Below are 27,355 nucleotides of genomic sequence, written 5' to 3'. Positions count from 1 at the left end.
ATGGCCCGGGAAGCAGGCCAGGCCGGTGTCAGTCCTGCGGTGCCCAGGGGGAGGAAGGTCTCGGTGTTCTTTGCCTGTGTCTCTGTGGTGACTGCCAGGCGGTGGGCCGTTGCCCGCCGCTCCTCTCTCCGAAGCCCGCCACCCTGGCCGGCACCTCTGCCAGCACCCACCGCCAAGGTAAGTTTCCAGGGCAATCGGTGCCTCTGCCGGGGAGAGGCTGGGTGGGTCACCGCCAGGGCCCCAGGCTCGGGAGTTGGTTTCTTTGAACTCCCTCCGCTCCTTCCTGTCAGGACTGGTTGAGGGAGTTTGGCTGGGGGCCACATGGGAACCTCCGTTGTCCCGGGAGTGAGAGGGGAGGCCAGGGTCTCTCGGTGAATGGCACCCCTGGGTGCCCACTCGGGCCGGCCTCTCCACCTGCCCCCAGCCCCGGTGGGTTGGGTCGCGGTGGCTCTGCGGGTCACAGCAGCCGCATTCGTAGGGTGCTTCTTGGATTCCCAAGGGCTTTTGTGTGTTGCTTTATGGTCTGCTCTCCCGAGCCCCCTGACAGCCTGGTGGTATTATTGTCACTGTTGTCCTCATTGTACTGATGGAGAAACTGAGGCCAGGAAGACACAAACCAAAGCTGGGCTCCAGATCTCAAGAGAGAGTTTCCCAGACCTACAGGAAGGCACAGCCCCTCAGGGCTGGGTCACCCGGGGTCTCCCTGTGCTGTGCTGTGCTGCTTTCCAGCGGGCACATGGCTGAACGTTTCAGAGGAGCTGGGGGCTGGCGGCTGACCACCCTCCAGGGAAGGGGATGAATGGGGAGGGGGTGCTAGCACAGTTGTGGGACAGATGTGCTTGCCTCCTGATCAGGGCCCCCGGGCTTGGGGACATGTTGGGGCTGAGACTGTGGGACCTGCCAGGCCATTGGTCCCTTCCTCGGCCACGCGTGCCGAGCACTTCCTCGCCCTCTGCAGCCCCGGCGTGGGCTCTGGGGCTGGGGGCCTCGCCCTGTCCGTGCCGGCTCCTTTCCCACACGCCCTCACCGGTAGCCTCTCCGTTCCGGGTCAGTTTCAAGGCTCCATCTCCATTTCTGTCTGTTTGCGTGTCCCCCTCTCTTTCCGTCTCCTCTGCGCCCCTCTACCTCGGGCTGTCATGCGTGGAACTGGTGGCCCTCTGGGGTGGCAGTCACTCCTTGGAGTGGGGGACAGTTGTCAGAGTGGCCCCAGTTCCCCTCTGTGGATGGCATTTATCACAGCGACGTTTGCTCCACTGTGCGCCTCCTCCTTGGCATCCCGAAGGCTTGAGTTGGGTGTGAGCGCCCATGTCCAGGGGAGGACAGCGAGGCCCACAGTGAGTACCGGGCTGATGGGAGACTTGTGCATCCCCGGCCAGGGCGTTTCCACTGCTGCAGGCATCGGCATCTCTAGTTCTGGTTACCCTGGGACAGTAACGCCCTGTGAGGTCAGAGGTTTGGGGAGATGATGATGTCACCTCCAGCAGGGTCTGGAGATTGTGATGCTTCATTTCTCGCCTCCCGGCCAGCTCTGAGTTCAGCCTCCAGCCCGCGAGGACCCCTACATCTCACCTTGCCAGGAGGAGGAGGAGGAGGAGGAGGAAGCCACTGGAAGGTCCCAGGAACCCAGCGGCAGAGGAGGTGGGGCTCGGCTGGGCCCGCCCATTGTGCTGGGAACTCCCATACTTGGTCCAGGTGCGTCACCTCCTGCCAAGGTGTGTGCTCACCTGCCCACAGAGGGACACTCCAGGACCTAGGCAGGCTAGGAATGGTGATGTCAGTGTCGGGAAATGACCGAGGAGCGTGGCCAGGCCACACCCTCTTCGTGTCCTCCCAGGCTCTAAACACAGATCACAGCAGACATATGGGGTAACCTCCACCTGCCCAGCACAAGGCGAGAGGTTTTCTATCAGGGCTGACCTGAGGCTGGATGCTTGGCTGTTGTTCCTTCCAGCCCTGGCCAAGTCCAGGCTGGACGAGGTGAGGGCCCAGGTCTATGGTCACCCAGATGTTGCTTTGTGGCCAGTTCTTGCTCTGAGCTGCTGTGTGCCTGGGCGTCCCCAGAACTGCATGCCGAGTGCAAAGCCCATTCTCTGGGACCCTGTGCAAAGGCAGGCCTGGGTCCTTATTCGGACGTCCACTGGGGTGACATTTATGAACCTCCTGTCATGTACTTGGCAAGGGGTGGGTGGAAGGGGAAAGCACCGGCCAGGCCGAAGGGACACCACAAACAAAGGCCCAGAGAAGGGAAGGCTTGAGGTGCTGGAGGCTGGCGGCAGTGCTGGTACGAGGGCCCTGGCTTGTCGTCGGGCTGCAGGAAGCTGCTGTGTGTCTGGGGACCAGTGATGGTGTGGGGGCAGGGAGAAAAGGGACCACAGAGATTTGACCTGAGCATCCCTTTCCTTACACCGCAGACCGCTGCTCGGGGGGCTAGGGAGTGATGTCAGGGGCCCAGGGGATCTGTGGCAAACCGGAGCACGTGCCCCGGCTAAAGGGGACAGCTGCCAGTCAGCTCCCACCCAGCCCTGGTGGCACGCGGGAACGCAGACCCAGTGTGGTCAGGTCATCCAGAGTTACAGGAGAAGCCGGAAATGTGGATTTTTATATGAAATCACCTAACCTTTTCCTGTTGGCTCAAAAATTTGAAAACACTTTGCAAGCCAAACAAAACACACGTGTGGCCTGGATTTGGCTTCCAGCTGTCAGTTCACAGCCTGCCTTTTAGAGTTCCTCTGTGAGCAACATCCCGACTTCCCAGAGGTCTGGACACTGTTGTTCCTGGGGGCCTGTTGTAGCCGCCAAGGAAGGGCAGACGCACTTCCCAGGGGAGGTTAGGAACCTGGGAGGGCCGGGGCAGGGGGCGGGGTGGGGGTACTGGGGACAGGAGGAGGGAGCAAGGGAGAGACACCGAGTCATAACAACCCCCCACTTCCTGGGGTTGCTTTGTGCTCCGGGATTCCTGTACGTCCCAGCAGACCTTCCAAGTGCTAAGCACAAGGGTTATCATTAGCCTTGAGCTTCAGACTCACCCCAGGTCACAGGGGCTGCCCCAGCCTCCTCTCAAGCCCTGTCTGGGCGTCGGGACTGGGTTTCCCAGCAGCCCACTGCCTCAGCCCCCAGAGGGGAGCCGCCAGCCCCTTTTGTTGTAAGGATGCCAGGGAAGCACAGAACAGGGAAATGGTAAACCTGGCCAGGTGGCACTGCCTTCCCTCAAGGGCTGCTGGCATCCTCAGGGGCATCAGAGAATGAGTCTTACTTAGACTGTGTTGTGTCCTTTTTCTTCTTATAACTTTTATTATGGATAATTCTAAATAGACACAAAAATAGAGAAAATGGCGTAAAGACCCCCAGCTTTAAGGATCATCAGCAGAGGGCCACTGTCATTTCACCTCTTACTGCCCCACTTCCCAGCCTCCACGGGGGATGATGTTTACACAAATCCAGGCACATTGTTCTGTCCACAAATAGGCAATATGTAATTCTAATAGTAACCACAACGCCATTATCACACCTAAGAAAACTGTGTCTAACGTTATCAAATATCCAGTAGTATTCAAATAATCTCAAGTGTCTCATAGTTATTTATTTAAACAGTTGCCTTGTTCAAAGCATCATGTAAAATCCACACATTGCATTTGGTTGACGTCTCTTACCCTTCTTTTAAGCTACAGCTTCCCCTTTATTTTTCCGTCTGAGATGTATCTGTTGGAGAAACCAGGTGGCTTGTCCTGTGGAGGAGAAGCTCCCACAGCCTGGAATTTGTGGGTCGCGTCCTCGTGGTGTGTTGAACCCATTCCCCTGTGCCCTGATATTCCCCCAGGTGGTGATTACGTGCAGAGGCCTGGTTGGGTTTAGGTTTGGGTTTTGGTGAGAACACTTTGTGAGTGGCACTGTGTTCTTCCATCAAGTGACATGTGCTGTCCTCATTTCCTGAATAGCCTTACCCTGAGTAAGGGATCTCCCCATAGCTTGGGGGCAGGATTTCGAGAGAGGGCGCATGAGGTGTCCAGCGGATCTCAACCCCTGATGCTGACAGTGTGGGCAGAGCCTCAGACCCACCTGATCTGGGGGCGCCAAGCACTGCGACCTGTGCAGGGTGCTTTACCTGTGCCGTCTCATTAGCAAGGAGAAAACTGTGCCTTAGACACCTGTCTGGCCTGGGGGGAAGGGAGGGGGCCCTAGAGTAAGAAGGGGGTAGGGCTCGGCTTCCCTGGGAACTAGGAGGTGTGTCTGTGTGTGTGCCCATGTGTGCATGTGTGTGCCCTCACACACGTGCAAAAACAGAGGGGTGTGCAGGCTTGCCAGGAGCCGGGAGGGAAGCCCCAAAGCAGGGTGAACAGGCAGGAAGGGGAACTTTGTAAAAGCAGACAGACACCAACCAGAGGGACTGGTTAAGTAAATGACGGGGACCCCCTACCATGTAGCTGCTATCCAGGTAGTGGGGTGGGAGGCAGCCTGGCCTGCTGTGTCTGGGGGTGCAGTGTGATAAACGCACTCTTCACCTCTCCAGCATCCTGGAGCCCCACCCACCACCCCCCCAGCACTGAGGACCATCAAGGTCAGAGAGGTGGTGACTCCTCTGTGTTCTCATGACCCACTTGCCCTCCATGGGCTTCCTCCTGCTGTAAAGCTTGCTCCTGGCCCATCTCTCTGAGGACGAGATAGCAGAGAAAGGAGATAAAGTCCGTGGGAGACAGGGTGGTGCTGGATTCTGAATTCCTGCAGGCTCTGAGAGCTTGGCCCCAGGGTGGGAGGAGAAGCTTAGAGCCAGAGGGCAGTGTCCAGGTCACCCCTTCGTGGCCCTGTGGGGACCTCCTTCCTCTAAAGGTGCCCCACCCACCCTCCCTGGTGGCAGAGCTTGGAGGCTTCCCAAACAGCCTGAAGGGATCACCACCCCAAGCCGTATCTACCCATCTTGCTTTTTAAAAAAAAAAACAAGAACAGCATTGGTTACATATAACCTAATTCTAAAAATATTGATTTATAAAAATTAGAAAATTCGGAGAAGCTAAATGAAAAAATGTGTCCACATCCAGCAGTAAGGACTATGACTTTTGTGAAGGCGGTTCTGGTCGTGTGCCTGTGTGGGGGTCTGGTTCTACAGGCATGCCCTGCACCCTGGCTTCCTCTCTTCTCGGTTAGGCAGAAGCACCCGCAGGGTGTCGCACGGTGTCGGAGGCTTGGCCGCCGCCGTAGGAGCGCAAGATATACTTGTGGAGTGTGTGGTCGTGTCCTGCCCTCTGTTTACAGGTGGGGAAACTGAGGCCCCATGGTATGAGACCAGACCCGGGGAGGTTGGTGGCATTACCAGGGCTGCTGCCTGCGATCTCCGGCCTCCGAGGCCAGGGCAGGCCTCCGGGTGGGTCAGACGCGTGGAAAGGTCCGTCTGTCCTTCATCCCTTCTCCGGACCCTGCGGTGACCCTCCAGGCTCCGCCCTCCGTCCTCAGCGGCTTCTGGAGAGAAGCCTGGGCACAGCAGCCTCGCTGCCACCCTGACTGCTGCCCTGAGACCCCTCCCCTGCCCAGCGTGTCACTCTAGACCCCTCCCTGCCCGAATGTCTGTGGGCCCCACCCCGGCGACCCGCTGTCTGGTTGTCTCCCATCCCCAACAGCCTGGGCCTCCTCTCAGGTGTCCGTAAGGCTGAAAGGGGGTAGTGGAGGCCTCCCCGCAAACGTGGGGCCTCCGCCTCCCCACACACAGCCAGGCGCAGGCTCGCTCAGGGCTTTGCGTCAGTTACCCAAGGTCCTCCCCTCAGCTCTTTGAGGAAGTCATTTTCATTACCCGCTTTTCCCGATGAAGAAACTGAGGCTCAGAGAGGTTAAGCAACTTGTGGAAAGGCCCAGAGCTGGGGAGAGGCTTAAGTGGAATTCGGGGCAGTTTACTCCGCACATCAGCACACGCACACCTCACACCTACACAGCGCGCACACGCCACCAGCGCGACGCCCGCCACTCGAGACCACAGCGCACCCGGGGGGACGACCCTCGGCCGCCGGTCCCCGGCCCTCCGCGCTCTCGGCCCCGCCCCCGGCCTGACAGCGGCGGGCGGGCGCGCACACGCCCCTCGGCCGCCCCGGCCCCGCCCCTCCGCACGCTCAGCCCCGCCCCCGGCCTGACTGCGACGGGCGCGCGCGCGCGCGCACACGCCCCTCGGCCGCCCTGGCCCGACCCCGCCCCCGCGCCGCCCCGCCCCTCCGCGCTCCCGGCCCCGCCCCCGGCCTGACCTCAGCCGGGCCCGGCCGCGGGCGCAGAACGCGGGCAGCACCGAGCCGCGCGGGCCGCGCCGCCGTCCCCGCCGCGCTGGCCGGGCCCCGCGGCTGCGCCGCCCCGGGTTCCGCGGCCCGGCCGGCCGTGCGAGCCATCCATGGTGCAGCACATGTGGGCCGAGGCGGGCGGGCCTGCGGGCGGCGCTGAGCCGCTGTTCCCTGGCTCCCGGCGGAGCCGCAGTGTGTGGGACGCTGTGCGCCTGGAGGTGGGCGCGCCCGACAGCTGCCCCGTCGTGCTGCACAGCTTCACGCAGCTCGACCCCGACCTGCCGCGCCTGGAGGTGGGTGAGCGCGGCCGCGCAGGCTGGCGTCGGAGGGCCCGACGCTCCGCAGAGCTGGGCGGGCCTGGGGTCTGGGGGAGCCCCGCTCCACATGGGGGTCCTTCCGCAGAAACCCCCTCCTTGCTCCAGCGCCAAGCCAGCACGGCGGGCACGGGGGTTGCCAGCACGCCTCGAATGATAGTCTAGGGACCACAGCTCGGTTCTTTGCTCCCCTCAATTCCGTCCCAGGGCCTGCAGGGCACGGTTAGGCTTTACGGTGCGGGTGTGCACAAGTGGCGGAGGGTGGCAGAATCCTAGAATCCTTAGAGGTGATTGGGACCCCAGGGGCCTTCCAGTGTGCCTCCCTTGGGGCAGAATGGGTCTGATGACCAGGGAGACATCGGGGCTGCCCAGAGGAGGGTGGAGACGGTGGTGGAGAGCAGCGGGCCTCCAGCATGTGGGGCTATGTGTCCGGGTGGTGAGGGGACCAGAGCTTCTCAAGCCTGGGGCATGACTTTTTTCTGCTTGATTAGAAAGAGCAGCGGCACCCTGAATCTGTTGGGGCTTGAGAGAACTCAGAGAAGGGGGCTGTGTGCCTGTCATAGATGCAGCAGGGGTGACTAGATGAGGGCTGGGACTCTTGTTTCTCATATGCCCTGGGCAGGGGGCCATGGGTCACGGGCGGTAGTGCCCCCTGCCTCCTGCCTGACTGTGCACCTGACTCCATGCAGCGGAGGTAGTGGGACTCAGAGATGGCCCCTCACCCTGCTCTGCCTGGGTGTGTGGCCTGGACAGAGGCCATCCCTGGTTCTCGGGATTCAGGGCATGTCAGGGCTCTGGCTGGGCCAAAGCCTTAGCGGTGAAGCCTTGCTCACACTTGCTCACCCCAGCCCATGTGCTGTTTAGGGTCCCCTTCAGCACTTTAGGCCACAGTTGGTTGTAATTGCTGGCGTTGTAATTGTCATCCTGGGTCTTGAGCCTCTTCAGGTCCCAGTTCCTAGACAGGGCCTGGATAAAGCGCCTCTCTCTGCCCAGCTTAGGGGAGAGCTCTTGCTGGGGGAACCCCAGGCCTGGGAGACCCTTTCCTCCTGAGTGAGGCAGGTGGCTAGACCAAGAGTGTTCCCCCAGCCCTCATCCACCCAGAACTCTGGTCTTCACTGGCAGCCGGAGAGGGACCCCTGAAGTGGGAGGCCTGCCACCAGCCCCGTGCTCATCTGGCTTTCATCACGCCTGGCAGCGGCTCGCGCTTTGTGTGCTGGGAGGGTCCTGGCGGAGAGCGCACAGAGGCTGGGCAGGTTCCTGCCGGGGTGGGGCCGCTTTCTCTCCACTCTCTGTCTGTCTGCATCCCTGAGGAACCTGGGGAGAGGCAGAGCTGAGCTCCACCTCTGCCAGGGGGCTGGGAAAAGACTTTTCTCCTCGCCCAGCCTCAGCACTGAGATCCAGCCTGTGGCCTCTATTTGGAATCAAAGGGGAAGCTTCTGGCCAGGGCAGGAAAACCAGGGTCCTGGCAGGAGAGGAGGCCACTGCCGGAAACCGAACACAATGACCATTTACCAAGGGCCCAGGGGAGGGGTTGGGGAAGTCCCTGTCCCTCTTGCCAGCACCTCCCCCCTCCCCATCCTGGGCTGATTTCCTGGTGGCTGGAGCGTGCCAGAGCTGAAGCGGCCCACTTGTGGTCCCTGTCCTCTCTGGAAACCACCAGGCAGTTTCTGCCTTCCTTCCCCCATCCGTGTTTCCCTACCAAGCCTCCACCCAGTCCTTCCCTTTCTGGGCTGCCAGATGTCCTCACACATCTGGGCATCCGCTTGTCATCTCAATTCTGAGCCAAGCCACCACTGACCCAGCTTGGCCTGCGCAACTCTGTGCTTTCTAGAGGTCAGGTTCCACGCCTCTGTCTGCAGGCAGGCCACTGCGTCAGCCAGGCAAGAGCTGTGGGCACCATCACCTCATTCCACCTGGCTTAGACCAACCCTACAGAGTAGGTGCCAATCGTATCTTCTAGGAAACTGAGAGTCTCTGACCTGAACACCCGCACAGTCAAGAAGGGTCACAGCCAGGATGTGAACATGGGCTGTGTTCTCTGTGGTCTGCCTGCTGTGTGCAGGAGCCATCAGGGGTCAGAGAGGGATAGCGCAGAGTTCGCTGGAGAGGCCCAGCCAGATAGCCCGGAAACCCCTTGGTCGGGTAAGGGGTTGGGATGCTTCTAGCCCAGAGGAGAAGGAAAGTGCTTTGGGCCAGAGGACATGGGGGAGAACTTCCAGGAGGAAGCAAGGCCACAGCTGCACCTCACAGGCTTAAAATACTGGCTAACAGGAGTAAGCATGTTTTGGGAGGCCCTGTGCTAAATAATGTGCATGCATTATGTCCTTGTGAGGTCGAATAGTCCTAGCCATTTGACAGACAAAAATACTGAGGCGCCAGAGATAATTAGACTGCACAAGCTGTTCAGCGGCGGTACAGGCCTGAGGGCAGTGTGTGGGTGAGGAGGGCTGCTCTGTATTCACGGTGGACAGTCCCCCTCCAGCCTCCTGCCCACTCGCTCTTGTCTCTTGTTCACATTGCGTGCAGGTCTTAGGTTTAACTCCCAGGCTCATCAACGCCTTTGACACTGGAGGCCCAGAGGCTTGGCCTGAGGGGCCTGTCCCTGCGTGGGCGCAGCCTGTGCTCAGCCTGCGTGCCAGCGCGTATTCCAGTGTGTGCACTGTAATCTTCCAGGAGGGCTTCGTGGCCCACGCCAAAGGGGCGGCCCCCAAGACCCTCGGGTTCCCCCCTTGCTTTGCTCCTCAAGTGCCCTAGGAGAAGAGAAGGGAGGGGCCAGGCTGGCTGGTACTGGGTCCTTATTCCTTGTCTAGGTGGGGGACACCTGGGCATGCTGGCCTGTTTCCCAGGAGGCTCAGGGATGGCCCTGGAGCAGGAGTGGGTGACAGCCCCGGGAGATGTTAAACTCCATCGGCAGGGCTGGCGTCCCATTCTCAACCCATAGGTTGGATGTTTCCAGGCCCTGTCTGCATTGCCAGTGAAAAGGGCTTGGGTAGATTTATCAGTGGCCCTCGGCAGGCAGCTCTGAAGGAGGCTGTGGGGGCTGTTTCAGGAGGCTGTGCCCAGGCTTTTGAGGATTAGCTCCCAGGGGCTGCTGGCTGGCTGCCCAGACGGCTCCCACGGCGTGGCACAGCCATGCTGTGGCCACTCTGTCCCATGGTTAGGCCTGCAGGCTTGCAGGCCCAGAAACGCTGTGTTCCTAGGCAGACAGCTCCAGCAAAGGGACTGAAGACATAGGAGTTGAAACCTGCAGGCTTAGGCAAGAGAAGCCGAACTTAGAGCAGACCCGAATGCCCACCTCTGCACATCTTGGCTGCCCATGGGCCAGGGAGGGAGCGGGATGACAGTCCAAGGTTGCAGCACCCAGGGCAGGAGGACCTGTGTTGGGAGGGTCCTTGGCTGAGGGTGTAGCGTTGGTGTTTTTCTCTCCTCACGGGGACTCTTTGATGGCCTTTGCAGCCAGCACTGCAGTCACGCCTAGAGGCGTGTTGTCCATCTGAACCAAAGGGCAAGGAGCTCAGCCCCTTTGCAGTCCTAGCTAGACCTGCTCCTGCTCCCTGAGCCTTGGTTTCCTCATCTGTAAAATGGATGCAATGCCAGTTCCTCCTTTAGGGTTCTGGGGAGGACCAAGTGAGACGGGAGGCCTGAGAAGCAGTCTGCACAGTGCCTGGCACAGCATCAGGGCCGGACAGGGAGCAGCTGCTACAATTAATATTTTCTGACTAGGTGCTGGGGGAGTGGCCTGAGCCTTCCAGGTGCCCGGACCCTGGGCTCCTGGGGCATGTTGCCCCATCAGCACCGGGCTTCCCTGGCCTGGGCCTTACCGCCGACCTCGGGGAGCGTGGTGTCTCTCAGGCCTGTCCCCAGGGCATGTCCACAGACCTTCCCTCCTTCCAACTTGCTGTGCAACCTGAAGAGCTCCTTCCTCTGTCTCTGGCCCCTCCTCCGCATAGGGGCTGGACTCTGCTCTGCGGCCGTGACCGTGGCAGAGGCAGCAATCAGGCCTGGGTGTGTCCCGGCAGGCCAGGGTTCAAATCCCTGTCCTGGCTGCCACTTCCTGGCTCCCTACCGGGCGAGTTCCTGCCCGCCTGTTTACCTGCCTGTGTGGCGGGTGTTACGAGGACTAAATGCAGGGCCCGGTGCCCAGGAAGTGCCCACACATGCTGTACACTGTGGTCATCCATGTTGGTGTTAGATCTGGACCTTCAGCCTGCCCCACCCTGCACCCCCTTGGAACCAGGCCACCTTCTTCCTCAGCCACCACCAGCTCCCTGGCCTGGCCCCGGGGTGGCCTGCTTGCCTGATAGTCAGGAGCTGAGCGTGAATAGACGGCTGACCTGGAGGGCCCTGTCTCCCCGCCTGTGCTGGGGGCATGTTTTTCGAACCCTGCGAGTAGCAGGGCTGGCATGGAGGGTTTCAGAAGAGATGGAATGGCTGGTCTCCACACTCCATGTCCGGGAATCGTGGCGCTCTCGGGTTGCCCTGGCAACCAGGCACATTGTATAGACCTGGGGAGGCTGCCTCTGTGGGCTGCAGTGCCTGGGGACCAGGAGTGTGGCCCACCCACACCCAGGGCTGACCTCATGTCCCTTCTGGGCCCCGTCCATGCCCTGGGGATCAGGGTGCAGGACACCCACTGCACCTGGGGGCAGGCGGAGAGCAGGAGGGTCGTGGGTACTCAGTGTTTCATTCCCCCTTCCTTGCTGGGGTTCATGGTCAAAGAGATAAGCCGGGACATGGACTTGAGGAGTCGTGGGTTCTCACATGGCCTGGACACACTCTCCTTGACCTCCTCGCCGGACTCTGTCGCCACCTGTGTACATGAGGATGGTGTGCAGCAGCCGTGGGACTCACTGTCCTTGGGAGCCCAGGGCTGTGCAGAGAGCAGGCGGCCCTCTCCGCTGTGCTTCACGTCTTGGCTTCTATATTCAAACAAAAGGCTAAAAAGTCAGAAAGCTGCTCCTGCCTGCAGGATTTTAGGGTGACCCATCCTCTTTAATGTGGCCGTCCTGCAGGTCCCCAGGCCTCAGGCAGGTCTCACAGAGGCTTCCCTCGAGGCTTTTCCCGCCAGTGTTTGCAACCGATTCCTGGGGGCCAGTGTGTGTCAGGTGTTGCCCGACCCCACCACCACCGGCAGTCCCAGCGCCAGTCGCTGAGCGTCTGCGTTCTCTCTTGACCCCGCCGTTGCCTGGTGGAGACCGGCTGCCATCTCCCAGCTCACAGACGCGCTCACTGAGGCCGAGGGGCTGGGCAGAGCTGGAGGTCTGACCCTTTCACGAGCGTCGGCGCACTATGGTCTAGGGGGCCCTGGGGAGGTGCCTCGTGTGCCCAGAGCCTCGGGGTGCTGGCAGGTGGCTGGTGAGGGCCCTGGGGCGACCTGTGGTGACTCGGTGGACCTGGGCAGCAGCTCAGAGGGGTGCAGTGAGGTCCCAAGGGTAATTTCATGCTCATGGCGACACTATGAGAGCCATCCCCACCCCGCCAGAGTGTGCTGGGTCTTTCCACACGCAGGCCCTGGAGGGCAGACACGAACACGGAGCTGAGCCCTCTCCTCCCTCCGCCCCAGCCCTCCGCCAGGGCTCCTGCGGGTAGAGCCATGGGGGCCTGGGGGCCCTAGTTGTTGTTTCCAAGGAAACGTGCATGTGAGCTAGACTGGAGGGGTGATGAGGAGGGGAGAAGGTACTGAGGGGCGTGTGCAGGCGTGGGCTGCCCTCTGGGCAGATGGCAGGGCTAGTGCCAGCCCTGAAGGGCGCCTGAGACCCCCATTCTACCTGCAGGGCATCTGGGCTTGGCCTGCAGCTGCTTTTCTCTGCCAGCCGGGGACACGGCATCCTGCTCACCTGTCACCCTGAGAAGGCTGATCAAGTGACACACTAACCAGACGCCACCCAAGCCCAGTTTCCCAGCCTCGTTCTCAGGGCTCCAGGCTGTTTGCCCAAGGACAGTGGGGTGTGGGGGCCGCTCACCAGGGCCCTGGGGGCACCATATCCCCCTCACCACATGGACCCCAGAGGTGGAAGGCCAGGCAGTGTGTTCAGAGGCACGGCTGCCGACTGGGTCCCAGGGCCTCAGGGACAGGCTGGGGGTGGGACGGGAGTGTCCCCTGAGGACACAGCCACTTAGCCACGCATGCTGCATTCTTTCCTCCTAACAGTCTGCTCAGAGCTGCCTGGACGCCTGCCCTCAGGGGAGGCATTTTCTCTGCATCAGCTGTTTGCTGGGCCCTCTGCTCCGCCTGCCCCCTGAGCTCCCGGTCCTGCCTGCAGGGCCCCGGGGGCCTGGCACTGCCCACGTGGGCTGTCTGCTCTGCTAACAGAGGGTGGCCCAGGGGGCCAGGGCGCTGCCCTTCCTGCCCCAGCGGGTCCCAGGGGCAGATGCCAGGCCTGTCGGTTGCTTTCCTTCTCCGCCCCTGGAAGAGAGGCCTGCCGCTTTCTGCTCAAGCCCCAGGGTGGTCGAGCCAGCGCCTCTGTCGTCCGGGGCAGATGGTTGAACAGGCGTCTGCTCAGCAGTGCTCGCACGGTCTGTGTCATGCCTGCTGCTGCCGTGCCGGGAAAGAGCCAGACAGGGTCAGCTCCCGCGGGCTGGAGCATCTCCCATCTGTGCGGCAGGGTGGCTGCTCCCCCATCCCAGGCATGCGTGGCTCTCAGCGTCCTGCCTGCACCCCTCCCCTCCACCTGGCTGGCAGAAGAGGGCCCCGGGTGGGGGCAGGGCTCAGGGATCACATGACTCTGCAGGGCTGGGCCAGCTGCTGGGCCTCCAGCCCGAGGCCCAGGGCTCACTGAGGAGCCGAGGGGGTGGCCGAGGCCGCCTGGCCCCAGCCCCTCCTGTGGGTGGGCCTGGCTGGGGACACACTTCCGTCCAGCAGGCACTGATGGGACCCAGGTGGGAGCAGGTGCTGTGTTGGGCCCCTGGGGTTCAAGTCCAGCGTCCTGTGGCAGGAGGGTCCTGTGTGAGACCTGTGCTGCCGGTGACGTGGGCGCTCAGGAAGCTGTCTGCCTCCCAGCTGGTCTAGACGTGGCTAAAATCCCCAGGAGAGGGAGAGACCCTCCCAGCTGAGCCGCTGGCCATTGCAGGAGGCAGCCTCGGACCCCTGAGGAGACCAGGGTGGTCAGGGGCCCTGGGTGCTGTGGCGTCTGAAGCTGTCCTTTCCAAGGGGGGTGACGTGCTAGACGGGAAAAGGAGAGGGAGCATCTGTCTCAGTTTTCCTGTCCACAGAAGGGCCGGACCTCCCCGGGCGTGGGCTGCCTGGCGGGTGTGGGTGTGCCCGTGGGTTCCCTGCTAGCTTCCAAGAAACAGGGCCGGCTCTCCCTCAGAGGAGGCGGAGGGCCAGGAGCCCAGGGGGATGTCTGCGGCCTTCCAGTTGGTATGAAGCCCAGAGTGGGAGGACGACCTCGGGTCAGAGGAAGTGGATTCTGAGGGGGGTGCAGCCCGCAGTGTACTGGGCACCTGGCCCCTGCCCGGGCTGTAGGGCAGGGTCTGGCAGCACGGCCCAGGCTGAGTCAGCACTTCTCTGAGCTCCAGGCGCACCCAGGTTGGGGCGCTGACTGCATCTGCCACAGAACCCTGTACCTCCCAGCTCCTCCCTAAAGCCTCAGAGGTTGTATCTTTACGCCCAGGCTCCCCTCCCCACGGCAAGCTCACCCCTTCCCTGGACAGCACAGGCGGCAGAGGGAGCTGTGAGCCTGGGGCGGCTGTGGCTAAGTGGCCCGGCTTTGGCTGGCCCCGATGATGTGGCCCCATGGCCAGCCCGCCTGACCAGGGGTGTCTTTGTGTCCTAAAACAAGGACCTTTCCTTTCTGCCCGGGGATCTGGACAGCAGCCAGATGACCCCGTCCTGTCCCAGCCAGGGCCCCAAGGGCTTGGGGTTCTGTGGAACCCAGCGTCTGCCCGGACACCGACACTGTCACCATTCACACGCACCCCTCCCCCACGTGACGATGGATGGGAACTGGGAACTCCTCTGTTGCCCAAGCAGGCACAAGGCATGAATGAGCAGAAGGGGAAGGAAGTGGCCTCAGATGTGGCTGTCGGGGATGCCCCAGACCCGTGATGCTGACTCCAGGGCTGGGCCGGGAGGAGCTGCCCACTGCTGCTGGCTCAGCAGAGGCCCCGGCTGGGCAGAGGAGGATGAGTGTGAGGTGGCCCTGGGGAGATGCCTTCTCAGGGCCGGAGCTGCCCAGAGGCAGCTGGCTTTGCCTGAGCCTCAGGGTCCCAGCTGCATCATTTACCTGAGGTGCATGACCTTCGGCCAGTTGCTCTGCTCAGCCTCCATTTACCCATCTGTGAAATGGCTGAATAACAATACCCATCTTGGAGGGGCCGGCTTGAGGAGTGGGCCAGTCCTGGGCAGGAGCAGGTCGTGGGGGGCCTGGAAGCCCTGTGGGCCCATCGTGTCCACAGCCCAGGTGGCGGTGGCCGGGTGGGAAGGGCAGTGCTGGGGCAGCAGCCTTCTGCCGTGAGGTTAAGCCTGAGCCCTCGCGCTATCGTCTGCTTTCAGCCCAGGCCAGAGGTCTATGCGGAAGGCTGGCGGGGGTGTCCCCCTGCAGCAGGCCCCTGACAAACCCGCCTGGCTGCCGGGCACTGTCTTTGCAGAGCTCCACACAGGAGATCGGCGAGGAGCTGATCAACGGGGTCGTCTACTCCATCTCCCTGCGCAGGGTGCAGCTGCACCACGGTGCCACCAAGGGCCAGCGCTGGCTCGGGGTGAGTGTGGCTTGGGTCCCCATTCGGGCCCAGGACCCAGGTACCGCCCTGGCGGCTCTGCCGGGCCCCTTCCCCGGGCTTTCCCGCTTGAGGCCCCACAGTGCTTTTCCCAAAGGAATCTGGGCCCTTGCTCTCCCAGTCCCCAGGGTCCAGCCCAGGCTTGGCCAGCTGCAAAGGCACCGTTGCCCTGTGTCCACGATGATCATAAAAGACACTTCCCTGCAGTTCTCGCTTCACGGCGGGCCGTGAATGTTTTCATGTAGTGCTACAGGTTTTGTTGTCGTAACACCGGTCCCCAGGTATACCTGCAGCCATCCCGCTGACCTCCCCCACGCCTTCTCCCAGCCTCACACGTCATCTCGCATAGTAGGGCCGTCTTTACCCAGAAAGAGCGGGGACACAAGCTATCACACGCCCTTCTTTGCAACTTGCCATCCCACAGAGCACAGCCCCGGGGCCCTCCCGGGTCGGGAGCTGGGGCCTGACTCAGCTGGGTGACATTCCAGAGGGAGGCCAGTTACCTCTGCAGCTCCGTCCCACTGCTGTGGGGCCAGGATGTGATCCTTTCTGAGGCCATTTCAACAGTGCTGCGGGGAACGTCCTGTGCCTCCCACCCGGGGATAAGCCTCTGTTTCTTCATCTCTAGAATGGGGATGTTTTGTTAGGACTCGCTCACATAACGCTCTGGCTACGGGGCAGCACTGTCATTACTCAGCCAACAGACTGCCCTAAGGTACTAGTAATTCAGTCATTCCCACACCTCTAATTCTGCTTCCAAAGCGTCTCCACCAGAGGCACTCACGTCCCGCCTCTTCCCACAAGCCCGTCAGGCTGGGGGTTCGGTCTGAGTTCCAGCCCCCAGTCCTCCTGGAGATGCGTGGTGCTGCCACCCACTGTATGTCCCCCTCTGTCCCACCCAGTATGAGAACGAGTCGGCCCTGAACCTTTACGAGACTTGCAAGGTGCGGACCGTGAAGGCAGGCACGCTGGAGAAGCTGGTGGAGCACCTGGTGCCCGCCTTCCAGGGCAGCGACCTCTCCTACGTCACCATCTTCCTGTGCACCTACAGAGCCTTCACCACCACCCAACAGGTGCTGGACCTGCTGTTCAAAAGGTGAGCGCCCGTCCCTGCACGGCACAGCAGTGACTCTGCCACCCCCGGCAGTGGGTCTTGGGAACACCGTGTCACCTCTCTGAGCCTCAGCTCTCCCTGGGAGAACTGGGTGCCAGGAGGACCCACCTCCCAGAGTGGCTGGAAGGACTGGGTGGGGTGAGCCGCGGAAAGTGCTTCGGCCACACCTGGCCCTGGGGGGTGCTGCCTGGGGCTGGGTGGCTCATGTTCCGATGTTCTGCTCCCCCGCGAGGAAGCTCTCTGCCCCTGGTCTCGCCCACGGTGTGTGGCCTCGGCAAAGCCGTTTGCCCGTTTGTAAAGGGGGTCACAGATGCCATCTGGGGCTGTCCAGGGAGCTCGAGAGCCATGATACCTGGGAAGGGGCTGGGTGGGGCTCATTCAGTAAATACACGTGAAGTGCCTACTGCGTGCGGGCACTTTTCTAGGCCCTTAGCACAATTTGATGAAAAAAGAAAAATTGCTGCCCTCCTGGGCTTCCACGCCAGCTGGAGAGCCAGGCAGTAACACTAGACGTCGTAAGCAGGTACGGTAGATGTGACGCCCTCACGGCCTCCTCTAGATACGGATGCATCCTCCCTTATTCCCACGAGGACGGCGGGCCCCAGGACCAACTTAAAAAGTGAGTGGGCGTCGAGTGAGCCCGGCGGGGGGGCTCCTGTCTCCGTGGTGGGGGCGCCTGGGGCTGGGCTGGGCAGAGCCCCGACTCCCACGAGGCTTGTTGGTCCCACTAAAGGGCTGAGGTCTGGGGTTTTGCCTTCAGGAAGAAAGAAAACAGAGAGCCAGGGACAGGGTCCCAGCCGCCCTGGGGAGCAGAGGGGAGGCTGAGACTCCATCGCACGGTGGTCCTGTCCCAGCTGGGCTTGCCAGGTGCCCTGAGCCAGGGGGCCCAGGACAGGAGGGCCTGCTGCCCCGCTCCTCAGTGAGCTCGGCTGGTGCTCACGGGGAGTCGGTGAGAGCTCAGGGGAGGTCGCAGGCCACCGTGTGGGAAAGTACTAGTAACAGCAGCAGGAAGACAGCACCCGGACGCAGCTCACAGAGAAGGCGGCCTGTCAGCGCGCGGCTGCGGGTTGAGGTGCCCCCAGGGGCCTGCGAATGCTGGGCAGGAGGACAGATCCCTCGTGGAGTTTACATTGCAGTAGGGAGGGTCCCGGGAGACAGGGAGAGGAGTGTGTCACCTTCTGGGAAGAAGGGGACAGGTGGTCATACCACTGACCGAGGGCTCCCTCCAACAAGGCTCTTTGCAGCCCCTGCCTGGACAGCTAAGGGGGCCTGGGCTGGGTGGGTGGGGGGCTCCCGATGGAGCCATGGGCGGGCCGGGGAAGGGAAGACCAGTTCTCTGACTGCTACTGCCACCTGCCCCCAGTGCCATTTCCTCCATCTTGGGCACCTGGCTGGACCAGTACTCGGAAGATTTCTGTCAGCCCCCGGACTTCCCCTGCCTCAAGCAGCTGGTGGCCTACGTGCAGCTCAACATGCCCGGCTCAGACCTGGAACGCCGCGCCCACCTCCTCCTGGCCCAGCTGGAGCGCTCGGAACCCCTCGAGGCAGAGCCTGAGGGTGAGCACGGGGGTCGGTGCTGGCCCCACGGCGAGCTGGGCAGGAGCGCAGAGGAGCCCAGGGGACCCTGGGCCGCAGCTGGGAGGGCATCCTGGTGTGGGCTCGGGGTGGTGGCTTCTCCAGAAGGTGGGGCTGTTCTGTGTGTCTGGAAAGGCTGTCATGCCGGCCAACTTCTCTCCTGCAGCCCTTTCACCAGCCCCAGTGCCAGCTCTAAAACCAACTCTGGAGCTAGAGCCGGCTCCAGCGCCAGCTCCACCACCGAGTCCCGTGCCAGCACCAGAGCTAGAGCTAGAGCCAGCGCCAGCGCCAGAGCTAGAGCCAGTGCCAGCCCCAGAGCTAGAGCCAGCACCAGCCCCAGAGCGGGAAGCAGCTCCAGCGCCACCTCTCGAGCTGGAGCCAGGTCTGGTGTCAGCACTCGTGCCAGCCCCAGAGCTGGAGCCGGCTCTGTCACAGACTCTCGAGCTAGAGCCAGTTCCAACGCCAGCTCCGCCGTCAGAGCCTTCTTGGCCGTCCCCTGTGCTTGCAGAGAACGGGCTGAGTGAGGAGAAGCCTCACCTCCTGGTGTTCCCTCCCGACCTGGTGGCCGAGCAGTTTACGCTGATGGACGCGGTGAGCAGCTCAGCGTGGCAGGGCAGGGCCTTCCTCTGGGCATCTGCCACCCACACCTGCCATTCCCTGGTCCAGAACCAGCGTTCTGGCTCAAATCCCAGCCCCGCCATTACAAACCCAGTGACATGGGCAAGTTTCTTAACCCCACAGGGCTCAGCCACATCCTCAGCTACCCAAGCGCTGCCCAGCCCTCTGCAGCAGGGCCGGTGACACTTCCCCTCTTCCCCAGGAGCTGTTCAAGAAGGTGGTGCCCTACCACTGCCTGGGCTCCATCTGGTCCCAGCGGGACAAGAAGGGCAAGGAGCACCTGGCACCCACCATCCGTGCCACCGTCACCCAGTTCAACAATGTGGCCAACTGCGTCATCACTACCTGTCTCGGAGACCGGAGCATGAAGGCCCCAGACAGGGCCAGGGTGGTGGAGCACTGGATCGAGGTGGCCAGGGTACGCTGCAGGAGGGGCCCGGGGACCCCCATCTGCCCTCAGGATGTCTCTGGCCCGCGCCCCGCGCAGGCCCCAGCCTCTCCTGTCCAGGCCACACTGGCCTCAGCGCTCCTCCCACTGCCAGACGCTCACTTCCCCCTCATGCTGTCCCCTCGGGTTGTGACAAAATCCTCCCCTTGGTGTTGCCCCTGCGTCCCGAGCATGTCCCGGGGGGCTCCCAGGGCACCCGTCTGGAGGGGGCCCGGCCAAGGGGACCGAAGCTGGCTCTCTCGCCTGCCCAGGAGTGCCGCGTGCTCAAGAACTTCTCGTCCCTCCACGCCGTCCTCTCCGCCCTGCAGAGCAACTCCATCCACCGCCTGAAGAAGACGTGGGAGGAGGTTTCCAGGTGGGCACAGCTCTCACTGCGGGGGCTTCAGGGGCACCAGGGGCCTCCCACAGGGAGCCTGCGGCCCTCAGGAGGCCACGAGCCCTGGGGCAGGGACCCTCCATCGCCTGAGTCGGCAGCCCTGCCCCAGCGTGCAGCGTCCTCATCTCAGACGCGGGTCGAGCCATGTCAGGGACTTCCTGGTACTGACGTTGTAGCCACAGAGCTCTGTGCCCTCCGGGGAACTGGGGGAACAGCCCCTCGGCAGAGGTGGGAACGGGGGCCCCGTCATGCCAACGTGGAGGCCCCTCCCTAGGCCCGTGGAGCCTGTTGGAAACCACTCATCCGGGCAGTTCTAGATCTGGGAGGTCTAAAATAAAATAGGTTTGCACTCGCAGCCCTCCCCCCATTCCCAAGTTTCTCCTTCCTTTGCCCTTCCTACAGGGACAGCTTCCGGATCTTCCAGAAGCTGTCGGAGATTTTCTCAGATGACAACAACTACTCGCTGAGCAGAGAGCTGCTCATCAAGGTGGGGGCGAGGGGGGAGCATGAGCATCTCACCCAAAGTTTCTTTGGAAAATTCCAGGCCGTTCTCCTCTGGATGCAGGGGAGGGGGCATCTGTTTGCCCGTGGGCAGGTGGGGGCACAGAGGCCTCGTGTGGCAGGTGCTGGTGGGCCCGAGGTCAGGGGTGCGCAGGGGTGAGGACCGAGGGGAGGAGGGCCTCGCTGACCTTGTCCTCACCCCTCGCAGGAGGGGACCTCCAAGTTTGCCACCCTGGAGATGAACCCCAAGAGAGCCCAGAAGCGGCCAAAGGAGACGGTGAGTGTGCCTGAGGTGAGGCCGCAGCCCTTTCCTCCCTGCCGCCATGCCTGGCACGCCCCACGAGGCCTCAGGGACCCTGGCAGGACTTCCCTGACCAGCTGGTGTCCTGGCGGACCAGCTGCAGCCACCAGAGCAGGGGACTGGAGCAGGCTCAGGGCGCGGCTGGGTGGGGCCCGGTGACCGTCTGCGCAGAGCCGGGCTGGGAGACGGCTAGAGGGAGTCTGGGGTCCATGCCGGCCAGGACGGGGCCTTGGGGAGGGGGCAAAGGTCCCCAGGCTGCTCCAAGTAAGGGGTGGGGGCTGTGGTCTGAGGCCGGGAAGCCTCCAAGGGACGGGCCTTGGAACTTACTTGTCACCCCCGACCCAATGCTGCAGGGAGCCATCCAGGGCACTGTCCCCTACCTGGGCACATTCCTCACTGACCTGGTGATGCTGGACACTGCCATGAAGGACTATCTGTATGTGAGTGAGCCTGCAGGCCCCGGGGGACAGCGGGACCTGGGTGGTGACGCCCCAGAGCTGCCTGAGCACGGAGCTGCAGGAGGGTTTGGCCAAGCTGGACACAGGCGGGAAGGTGGTCCGGCAGTGAGGGCAAGCAGTCCCTCCACTGTCCTCAGGCTTTGGCAAGAAGCCCCCAGCCTCTGGCCCAGGCCCCGCCCCGTGCCCAGGCCCCGCCCCAGTCTGGGACCGGGTGCGCCCTGCCCCCTGGTGGACGCTCCTGATAGTGCAGCGTGAGCCGAGAGGTGGTACCGGTCTTGGGGGGCACTTTCTGATGGACGCTGTCTGCCTTGCAGGGGAGACTGATCAACTTCGAGAAGAGGAGGAAGGTGAGCAGCTGCAGCCCTCGCTGGGGGAGAGGTGGGAGTCAGACCCACCTGGGCAGGACCCTCGGCTCCATCCACCTCCCTCTTAGGCTTATGGGGCCGTTTGGATAGGAGAGAAGGGGAGTCCCCTTCCACAGGAGGCTGGAATCCAGGACTCCTTCCTGGAGAGTGGCTGTTTGAACCCAGCTCTAAGAACAGGGAGGCCCAGAGGGGAGGGGAGCCCGAGAGTAAAGACCCTGAGACTGGCCCCTGCCCAGGCCCGGTCACCAACCTGTCCTGCTCTTCTGGCCCCAGGAATTTGAAGTGATCGCCCAGATCAAGCTGCTGCAGTCGGCCTGCAACAACTACAGCATCGCGCCCGAGGAGCACTTCCGGGCCTGGTTCCAGGCCATGGAGCGGCTCAGCGAGACTGAGAGGTGAGGCCGGGGCAGGAACCAGGGACGGCAAGGACAGACGCTCCCTGGGGCCAGCTCCAGAGTGCCTGCGGCCATGGGCTCTGGGCAGTGTCGGCCCCTGTGCCCGAGGTCGGCCAGGGCGCCCAGCCGCCAGCTTCTGGGCAGGTGCTGGGAGGAGACTGAGCGAGGCCCCTGTAGACGCAGCTGCCCTCTGCCTGCAGCTACAACCTGTCGTGTGAGCTGGAGCCCCCCTCCGAGTCGGCCAGCAACACCCTCAAGACCAAGAAGAACGTGGCCATCGTCAAGCGGTGGAGCGAGTAAGCGCCCGGACGGGCAGGAGCTGCGGGGCTGATGGTGGGCTTGGGGGTCAGGCTGGCGCTGAGACCCCACCCGGCCGCTTCCCGGCTCCATGATGGGGGCGAGTCCCCTCACCTCTCTGGGCCTTGGTTTCTTCCTCTGTGAACTGGGTGATACTAAACTGTCACACAGCCGGGGCGTGCAGGGTACTGGTGACTGACCAAACCCTTATCACAGCGCCTTGGGTGCAGGGTGCGCAGGGGGGTGTCCTTGCGAGGCCCCCAGGTAAGCAGGCCCTCCCTCCAGCCGCCAGGCCCCCAGCACGGAGCTCAGTACCAGCGGCAGCTCCCACTCCAAGTCCTGTGACCAGCTCAGGTGCGGCCCCTACCTCAGCAGCGGGGACTTTGCGGACGCGCTCAGCGTGCACTCCGCCGGCTCCTCCAGCTCCGACGTGGAGGAGATCAACATGAGCTTTGTCCCAGAGTCCCCCGATGGCCAGGAAAAGAAGGTGACTGCCGCCCTTCCGCCCAACACCCTTCCCCGCCCCTCCACCCCGGTGCCAGCTCCCCACTGTGCACCCACACAAGGGCCAAGCAGCCCCGGCTCCTGAGCACAGCTGCTAGGAACCCCTGAGCCGGCCGCCCGTGTCAGGTGCCCTGCGGGGTCCAGGCTCCTGCTGACTTGCCGAACCCCACAGTTCTGGGAGTCAGCGTCCCAGTCATCCCCGGAGACCTCGGGCATCAGCTCTGCCTCCAGCAGCACCTCGTCCTCCTCGGCCTCCACCACGCCTGTGGCCAGCACACGCACCCACAAGCGCTCCGTCTCAGGGGTCTGCGGCCACGGCTCCTCACTGCCACTCTACAACCAGCAGGTGGGCGACTGCTGCATCATCCGCGTCAGCCTGGACGTGGACAACGGCAACATGTACAAGAGCATCCTGGTGAGTCGGCCGCGTTGAACACCATGTGCGGTCCCTGCCCTCCTGGGGCCACCTTCTAGGGGTGGGAAGGACAGATGTCAGCCAGATGCAGAGATGAAGGAGACAGCGGTGGGCCCCAAGGGCTGGGCTGTGGGGAGGGAGGGAGCAGCCGGGCAGTGCACCAGGCGGTGGAGGAGCAATGGCGTGATGTCAGGGACACGTCTGGGTTCTGGGCTGTGGGCCCTGTGAGCACCATAAGGACCTTGACCTTCTCATGGACAGAGACGGAAGCCAGTGCAGGGTGGAGCAGAGGCAGGCAGCGAGTGACGCCGGCTTGTCTTTGGGGGGTGGGCTGGTGCCAGAGATGCAGAGAGACTGCTTGGGAGGCTTCTGGGGCAGTCCCAGCCAGGAGAGTGGTGGTTGCAGCAGGCTGGAGGTGACCAGCAGTGTCAGTCTGGACAGGATTGGAGATGGAGCCAGTGGGAATTACAGAATGGGCGTGGGTGTTGGGGGGGCTCTCCCTGTCCTCCGGGGCTCCTGCTGCAGACAGGTCCCCCCACACGCTGGGTCAGGTGCCCCATCACACGCCCACCCTGTTCTGAGCCTCTCCTTGCCAGGAGCTAGCAAGGCTGTCATTAAGCAGCCACCTGTATGACCCTGAGTCTAAGTTTCATGTGTGTCTCTGGCCCTCAGGGCCGAGGCAGCCAGGAATCAACCTGGAGTGACCACCAGTGGGCACCCGGCCACCTCCTCTCTTACCCCCAGGGCATCCCCCAGGCTCACTGGGGCTGTTACCCTGCTCCTGGGGGCAAGTGGCTTCCCAGGGCAGCATAGGAGGGGGTAGCAGGCTCTGGTAGGAGCCCCTTGGGAAAGACCCCTCATTACATGGAAGCCTCCCTCAGGGAGCATGGGGAGGTGACAAGGCCCCCCTGGACCCAGCACCTGGCCAGAGGCTGTGAGCCCCTGTGCTCAGTGGTGAGGGGACTCCAGAGGGTCTTGGCCACTGCACTTGGAGAAGCCACTCCAGGGTCCCTGATGGCCTGTCCCCTGCCCCAATCCAGGTGACCAGCCAAGATAAGGCTCCGGCCGTGATCCGCAAGGCCATGGACAAACACAACCTAGATGAGGACGAGCCAGAGGACTATGAGCTGGTGCAGATCATTTCAGATGATCGGAGTAAGTTGGAGAACCAGACAGGCGGGTGACAGGGCAGGCTGGGCCAGTGCCACACCCCAGCCAGGCCCTGGCCCCAGAAAACTCACCCGCAGGGGCAGGTGGGCACTGTGCACAGGGCAGTCCCAGGCTCCCCTGGTGTCTCCTCACTGCCCCCAGCAGCTGCTGGACCTCCCTGTGTGTGCCCTTCCCTGGGCATGAACAAGCAGTTCAAAGCTAACATTAGGCCAGGCACAGTGGCTCACACCTGTAATCCCAGCACTTTGGGAGGCTCAGGTGGGAGGATCGTTTGAGGCCAGGAGTTTGAGACCAGCCTGGGCAACATAGCAAGACCCCATTTCTACAAAAAATATTAAAAATTAGCTAGGTGTGGTGGGGTGCCCTGTAGCCCCAGCTATTAGGGAGGTTGAGGTGGGAGGATCAGTTGAGCCCAGGAGCTAGGGGCTGCGATGAGCTTTGATTGCACCACTGCACTCCAGCCTGGGTGACAGATCGAGGTCCTATCTCAAAAAAAAAAAAAAAAAAAAAAAGCTAACGTTAGCAAGGAACAAAGAAAAAAAGGCATTGTTGGGGCAAGGTGGCCAATGGCACACAGGAAAGGACATTTTCTGGCTAAGACAGGAAAATATGTGCTTCAGAAAGAATTGCAACTGCCGTGGACTGAGCATCAAATGTTAAAATCCATGAGTGTCCGACACTGAAACAAAACAAACCACCAGGGAGCCAGCCCAGTGTTCTAGAGCCAGGGAACGGGAAGATACCAAAGAGCAAGTGCAGGCTCGGCCAGGGGCCCTGGGCTCGGAGACCTTGCGTGAGTCCCTTAAGTCCTCTGTGCCCGTTTTCTCATCCCCAAAATAGAGATAAAATAGCCAGTGAGTCAGGCCTGTCCGTGTAACAGAGAGAAACATGTGGTGTAGACACGCACCGTAAAGGTTAACTGTGCTGTCACCGTCACTCTGATTTCTTTCTGATGAACTGAGCACCACTCCCAGCTGTTAGCACGGACAGTTAGCAGTGACTCCCACGTCCCCCGAGGGTGTATTTTAAATCCTCCTGCAGTGTCTTACACCATCTTGGTTAGGCAAACAAGGTAGGTGCAACCCCCCTCTTATAGAAAAAGAGGACTGAGGCCCAGAGAGGTTAAAGAACCAGAGTAAGGGCCACACGACATTGACAGGAGCACGGATTCAGCCCCGCACAGCCGTACGGCAGGCCCTGGGCCAGAGGAGCCCCGCGGGAGCCAGGTACCAAGAGCACGTGCGCCTGCCGGTGCCTGGCCCCACGAGGTGTGCAGGCCGCCCTGGAACCGGCGCAGAAGGCCTGTCCTGGGTAGGGCAGGACGGAGGGGAGGTAGTCTCGGTCCTAGAAAGCCTGTTCCAGCTGGACAGGGTGTGGGCGGGACAGGATGACCCACCGCCAGCTTCAGGCCAGGCTGGGAGGTCTCATCAGGGCCTTGGCCGAGTCTGTCCTCGGGCAGGAGTCATTGAGGGGGGTCCTTGGCGGTCCTGGAGTGGGGGATCCTGGGACTGGGGGATCTCAGGGCTGTCCTCATAGGGGCCTTTGGGTGGTGGGGGTGTCTGGTGGGGCCCCCAGGAACACAAGCGACCACCCTCTGCCCCTCCCTTATCAGAGCTGAAGATCCCTGAGAATGCCAACGTATTCTATGCCATGAACTCTGCCGCCAACTACGACTTTGTCCTGAAGAAGCGGAACTTCACCAAAGGGGCAAAGGTCAAGCACGGAGCCAGCTCCACCCTCCCCCGCATGAAGCAGAAAGGACTCAAGATTGCCAAGGGCATCTTCTGAGGGCATCTCCCCGGGCCTGGCTGGCCAGGAGCTAAGAATTGACAGACTACAGTGGCCTAGGCCCGCCGGGCACCTTCCGCCCACCTGCCAGCCCAGGGCACCCCCAGACTCCACTTTCACCCCGAACCTCTCTTGCTGCCGGGATTGATGCCTGCCACTCACCAGGCTGACCCGGCCTCCCGTGGACCACTCGCTGCCTTAGGTGCCTTCTGCTCTCTGGAACCAGAGGACTAGCTGACTGTTGCCAAGGAGCAGTGCCAATGGGCATGGTGCCCTGGTACCATGGTACCTGCCCCTGGGCACTGCCTCTGTACACTTCCCTGACACCTTCCCAGGTGCAGGTCACTGCCACCTGTGCCCAGGCACCCCAGAGCACCCACTCACCCACCAGGTCTGAACACTGCAGTTCTCTCCTCATGCCCACAGGCACTGGCCTGTGAGCTTCGCAGGGGTCCCGGCCCCTCCTCCCACCACTCTAGCCTTTCTGGGCTGCACCAAAGATCCCGTCATCAGGGCCAACTGAGAGTGGGGCAGTCTCGCCCACCACTTACCCCGCCCTCCCCCGGGAGAGGAGAGAGGAACCCTCTTCATGGACCACACTCTTCACCCAGTGAGTGAGGACGGTCCCAGCGGAGTCCCATCGATGTTGAGCCTCACGCCACTGCAAGTGCCATTCACCGCTGCATCTGGGCTTTACAAGACCACAAGAGACAGGGGTTGCTGGGGAAGGAGGGTTCGGGGTGGGAAGGTGATTGAATATTTGTATAAAAAGAAAAAAATGTTTACTGATTGGGGAGGGGCAATATTTATTTGTTGTAAATAGCAAATGCTAGACTTGAATATTATATTAAAATCCTGTTTCTACTACAGCCTGGTCATTGTGGTTTTGTTCTTTCATTTCCTGTCATAATTTAAATGACATAGACTTTCATATTCCATGTTCAAATGAGGAATCCTGCAGGATTGTCAATTTTTTTTTATACAGAAGAAGTAAAAGAGTGCCAGCCACACTTCTCAGGCACACTGAGGGGAACACACAAGTGCACCTTTCACAGAGCAGGTATTCATTTCAGTATCGCTGAACTGGGCAATGCACCGAGACAGTCCCACAGAACGCCGGGGACTGGAGGTCGGAGGTGCTTTCACAGCAACAGCCTCTGATATTTGGGTGTTTTTTAAAGATAACATTAACAACAGAAAACGGCAGAGTAGGAGGCCTCGGGGTTCAGTCTCCATAGAATCAACCATTAGGCTAGAAAGAAAATGACCAGAATCAACTATTTTGGCACTCTGGCACCTGACCAGACGCAGCAAAGCCAGGGGGCAGCTGACGAAGGGAGACACTGCTGAACTTCAGCAGTTCAGAAACCTCTGTCAAGTCACAGGCTGACAACAGAGACAACGGAACAGAGACTTCAGTGACTACACACGACAAGGAATACAAATACAAGCTGAGCAAAAGCGGTTTGGAAAAGTCACCGTGGGGACAGGAGACTGTACCCTTCTACAAGCAACACAGGCGGTTCCCGAGGAGAGGCCTGATTTCCAGAGTTACCACATTGTAATGCCCAATGTTTGGTTCTCAAAAAATGACAAAGCATACAAAGAAACAGTAAAGTTTGCTCATTCACAGGAATAAAAAGATTTGACAGAAACTATCTCTGAGGAAGCCCAGACATTAAGATTACTAGTTAAAGACATTAAATCATCTTTCTTAAATGTGCTCAATGAGCTAAAGAAAACCATG

At 61.5% G+C, this 27,355-nt stretch overlaps 1 protein-coding gene across 3 annotated transcripts; it reads left to right on the top strand.

The window, feature by feature from the left end:
* RALGDS (ral guanine nucleotide dissociation stimulator) lies at positions 1-26,382 on the top strand. Of its 3 annotated transcripts, none has more exons than XM_069477040.1 (18): positions 1-177; positions 15,155-15,265; positions 16,186-16,379; positions 16,921-17,016; positions 17,761-17,954; positions 18,139-18,563; positions 18,793-19,008; positions 19,290-19,393; positions 19,817-19,901; positions 20,124-20,192; positions 20,570-20,656; positions 20,989-21,021; positions 21,313-21,434; positions 21,635-21,730; positions 22,017-22,218; positions 22,408-22,650; positions 23,691-23,805; positions 25,433-26,382. In XM_069477040.1, the coding sequence occupies exons 1-18, from the start codon at positions 1-3 to the stop codon at positions 25,606-25,608; spliced, it is 2,745 nt and encodes a 914-aa protein (XP_069333141.1). In that variant the 3' UTR covers positions 25,609-26,382. The 3 variants fall into 3 exon arrangements, with proteins under 3 accessions (XP_069333141.1, XP_069333142.1, XP_069333140.1); XM_069477041.1 differs by lacking the exon at positions 1-177 and adding an exon at positions 6,362-6,544 and having other exon boundaries at positions 16,957-17,016; XM_069477039.1 differs by lacking the exon at positions 1-177 and adding an exon at positions 6,362-6,544.
* Positions 26,383-27,355: the final 973 nt, after the last annotated feature.

Source organism: Eulemur rufifrons, chromosome 7 (genome assembly GCF_041146395.1).
Source record: "Eulemur rufifrons isolate Redbay chromosome 7, OSU_ERuf_1, whole genome shotgun sequence".
In the NCBI taxonomy this organism is placed as follows: Eukaryota; Metazoa; Chordata; class Mammalia; order Primates; family Lemuridae; genus Eulemur; species Eulemur rufifrons.
This window is presented reverse-complemented; position numbering and strand designations above follow the sequence as displayed.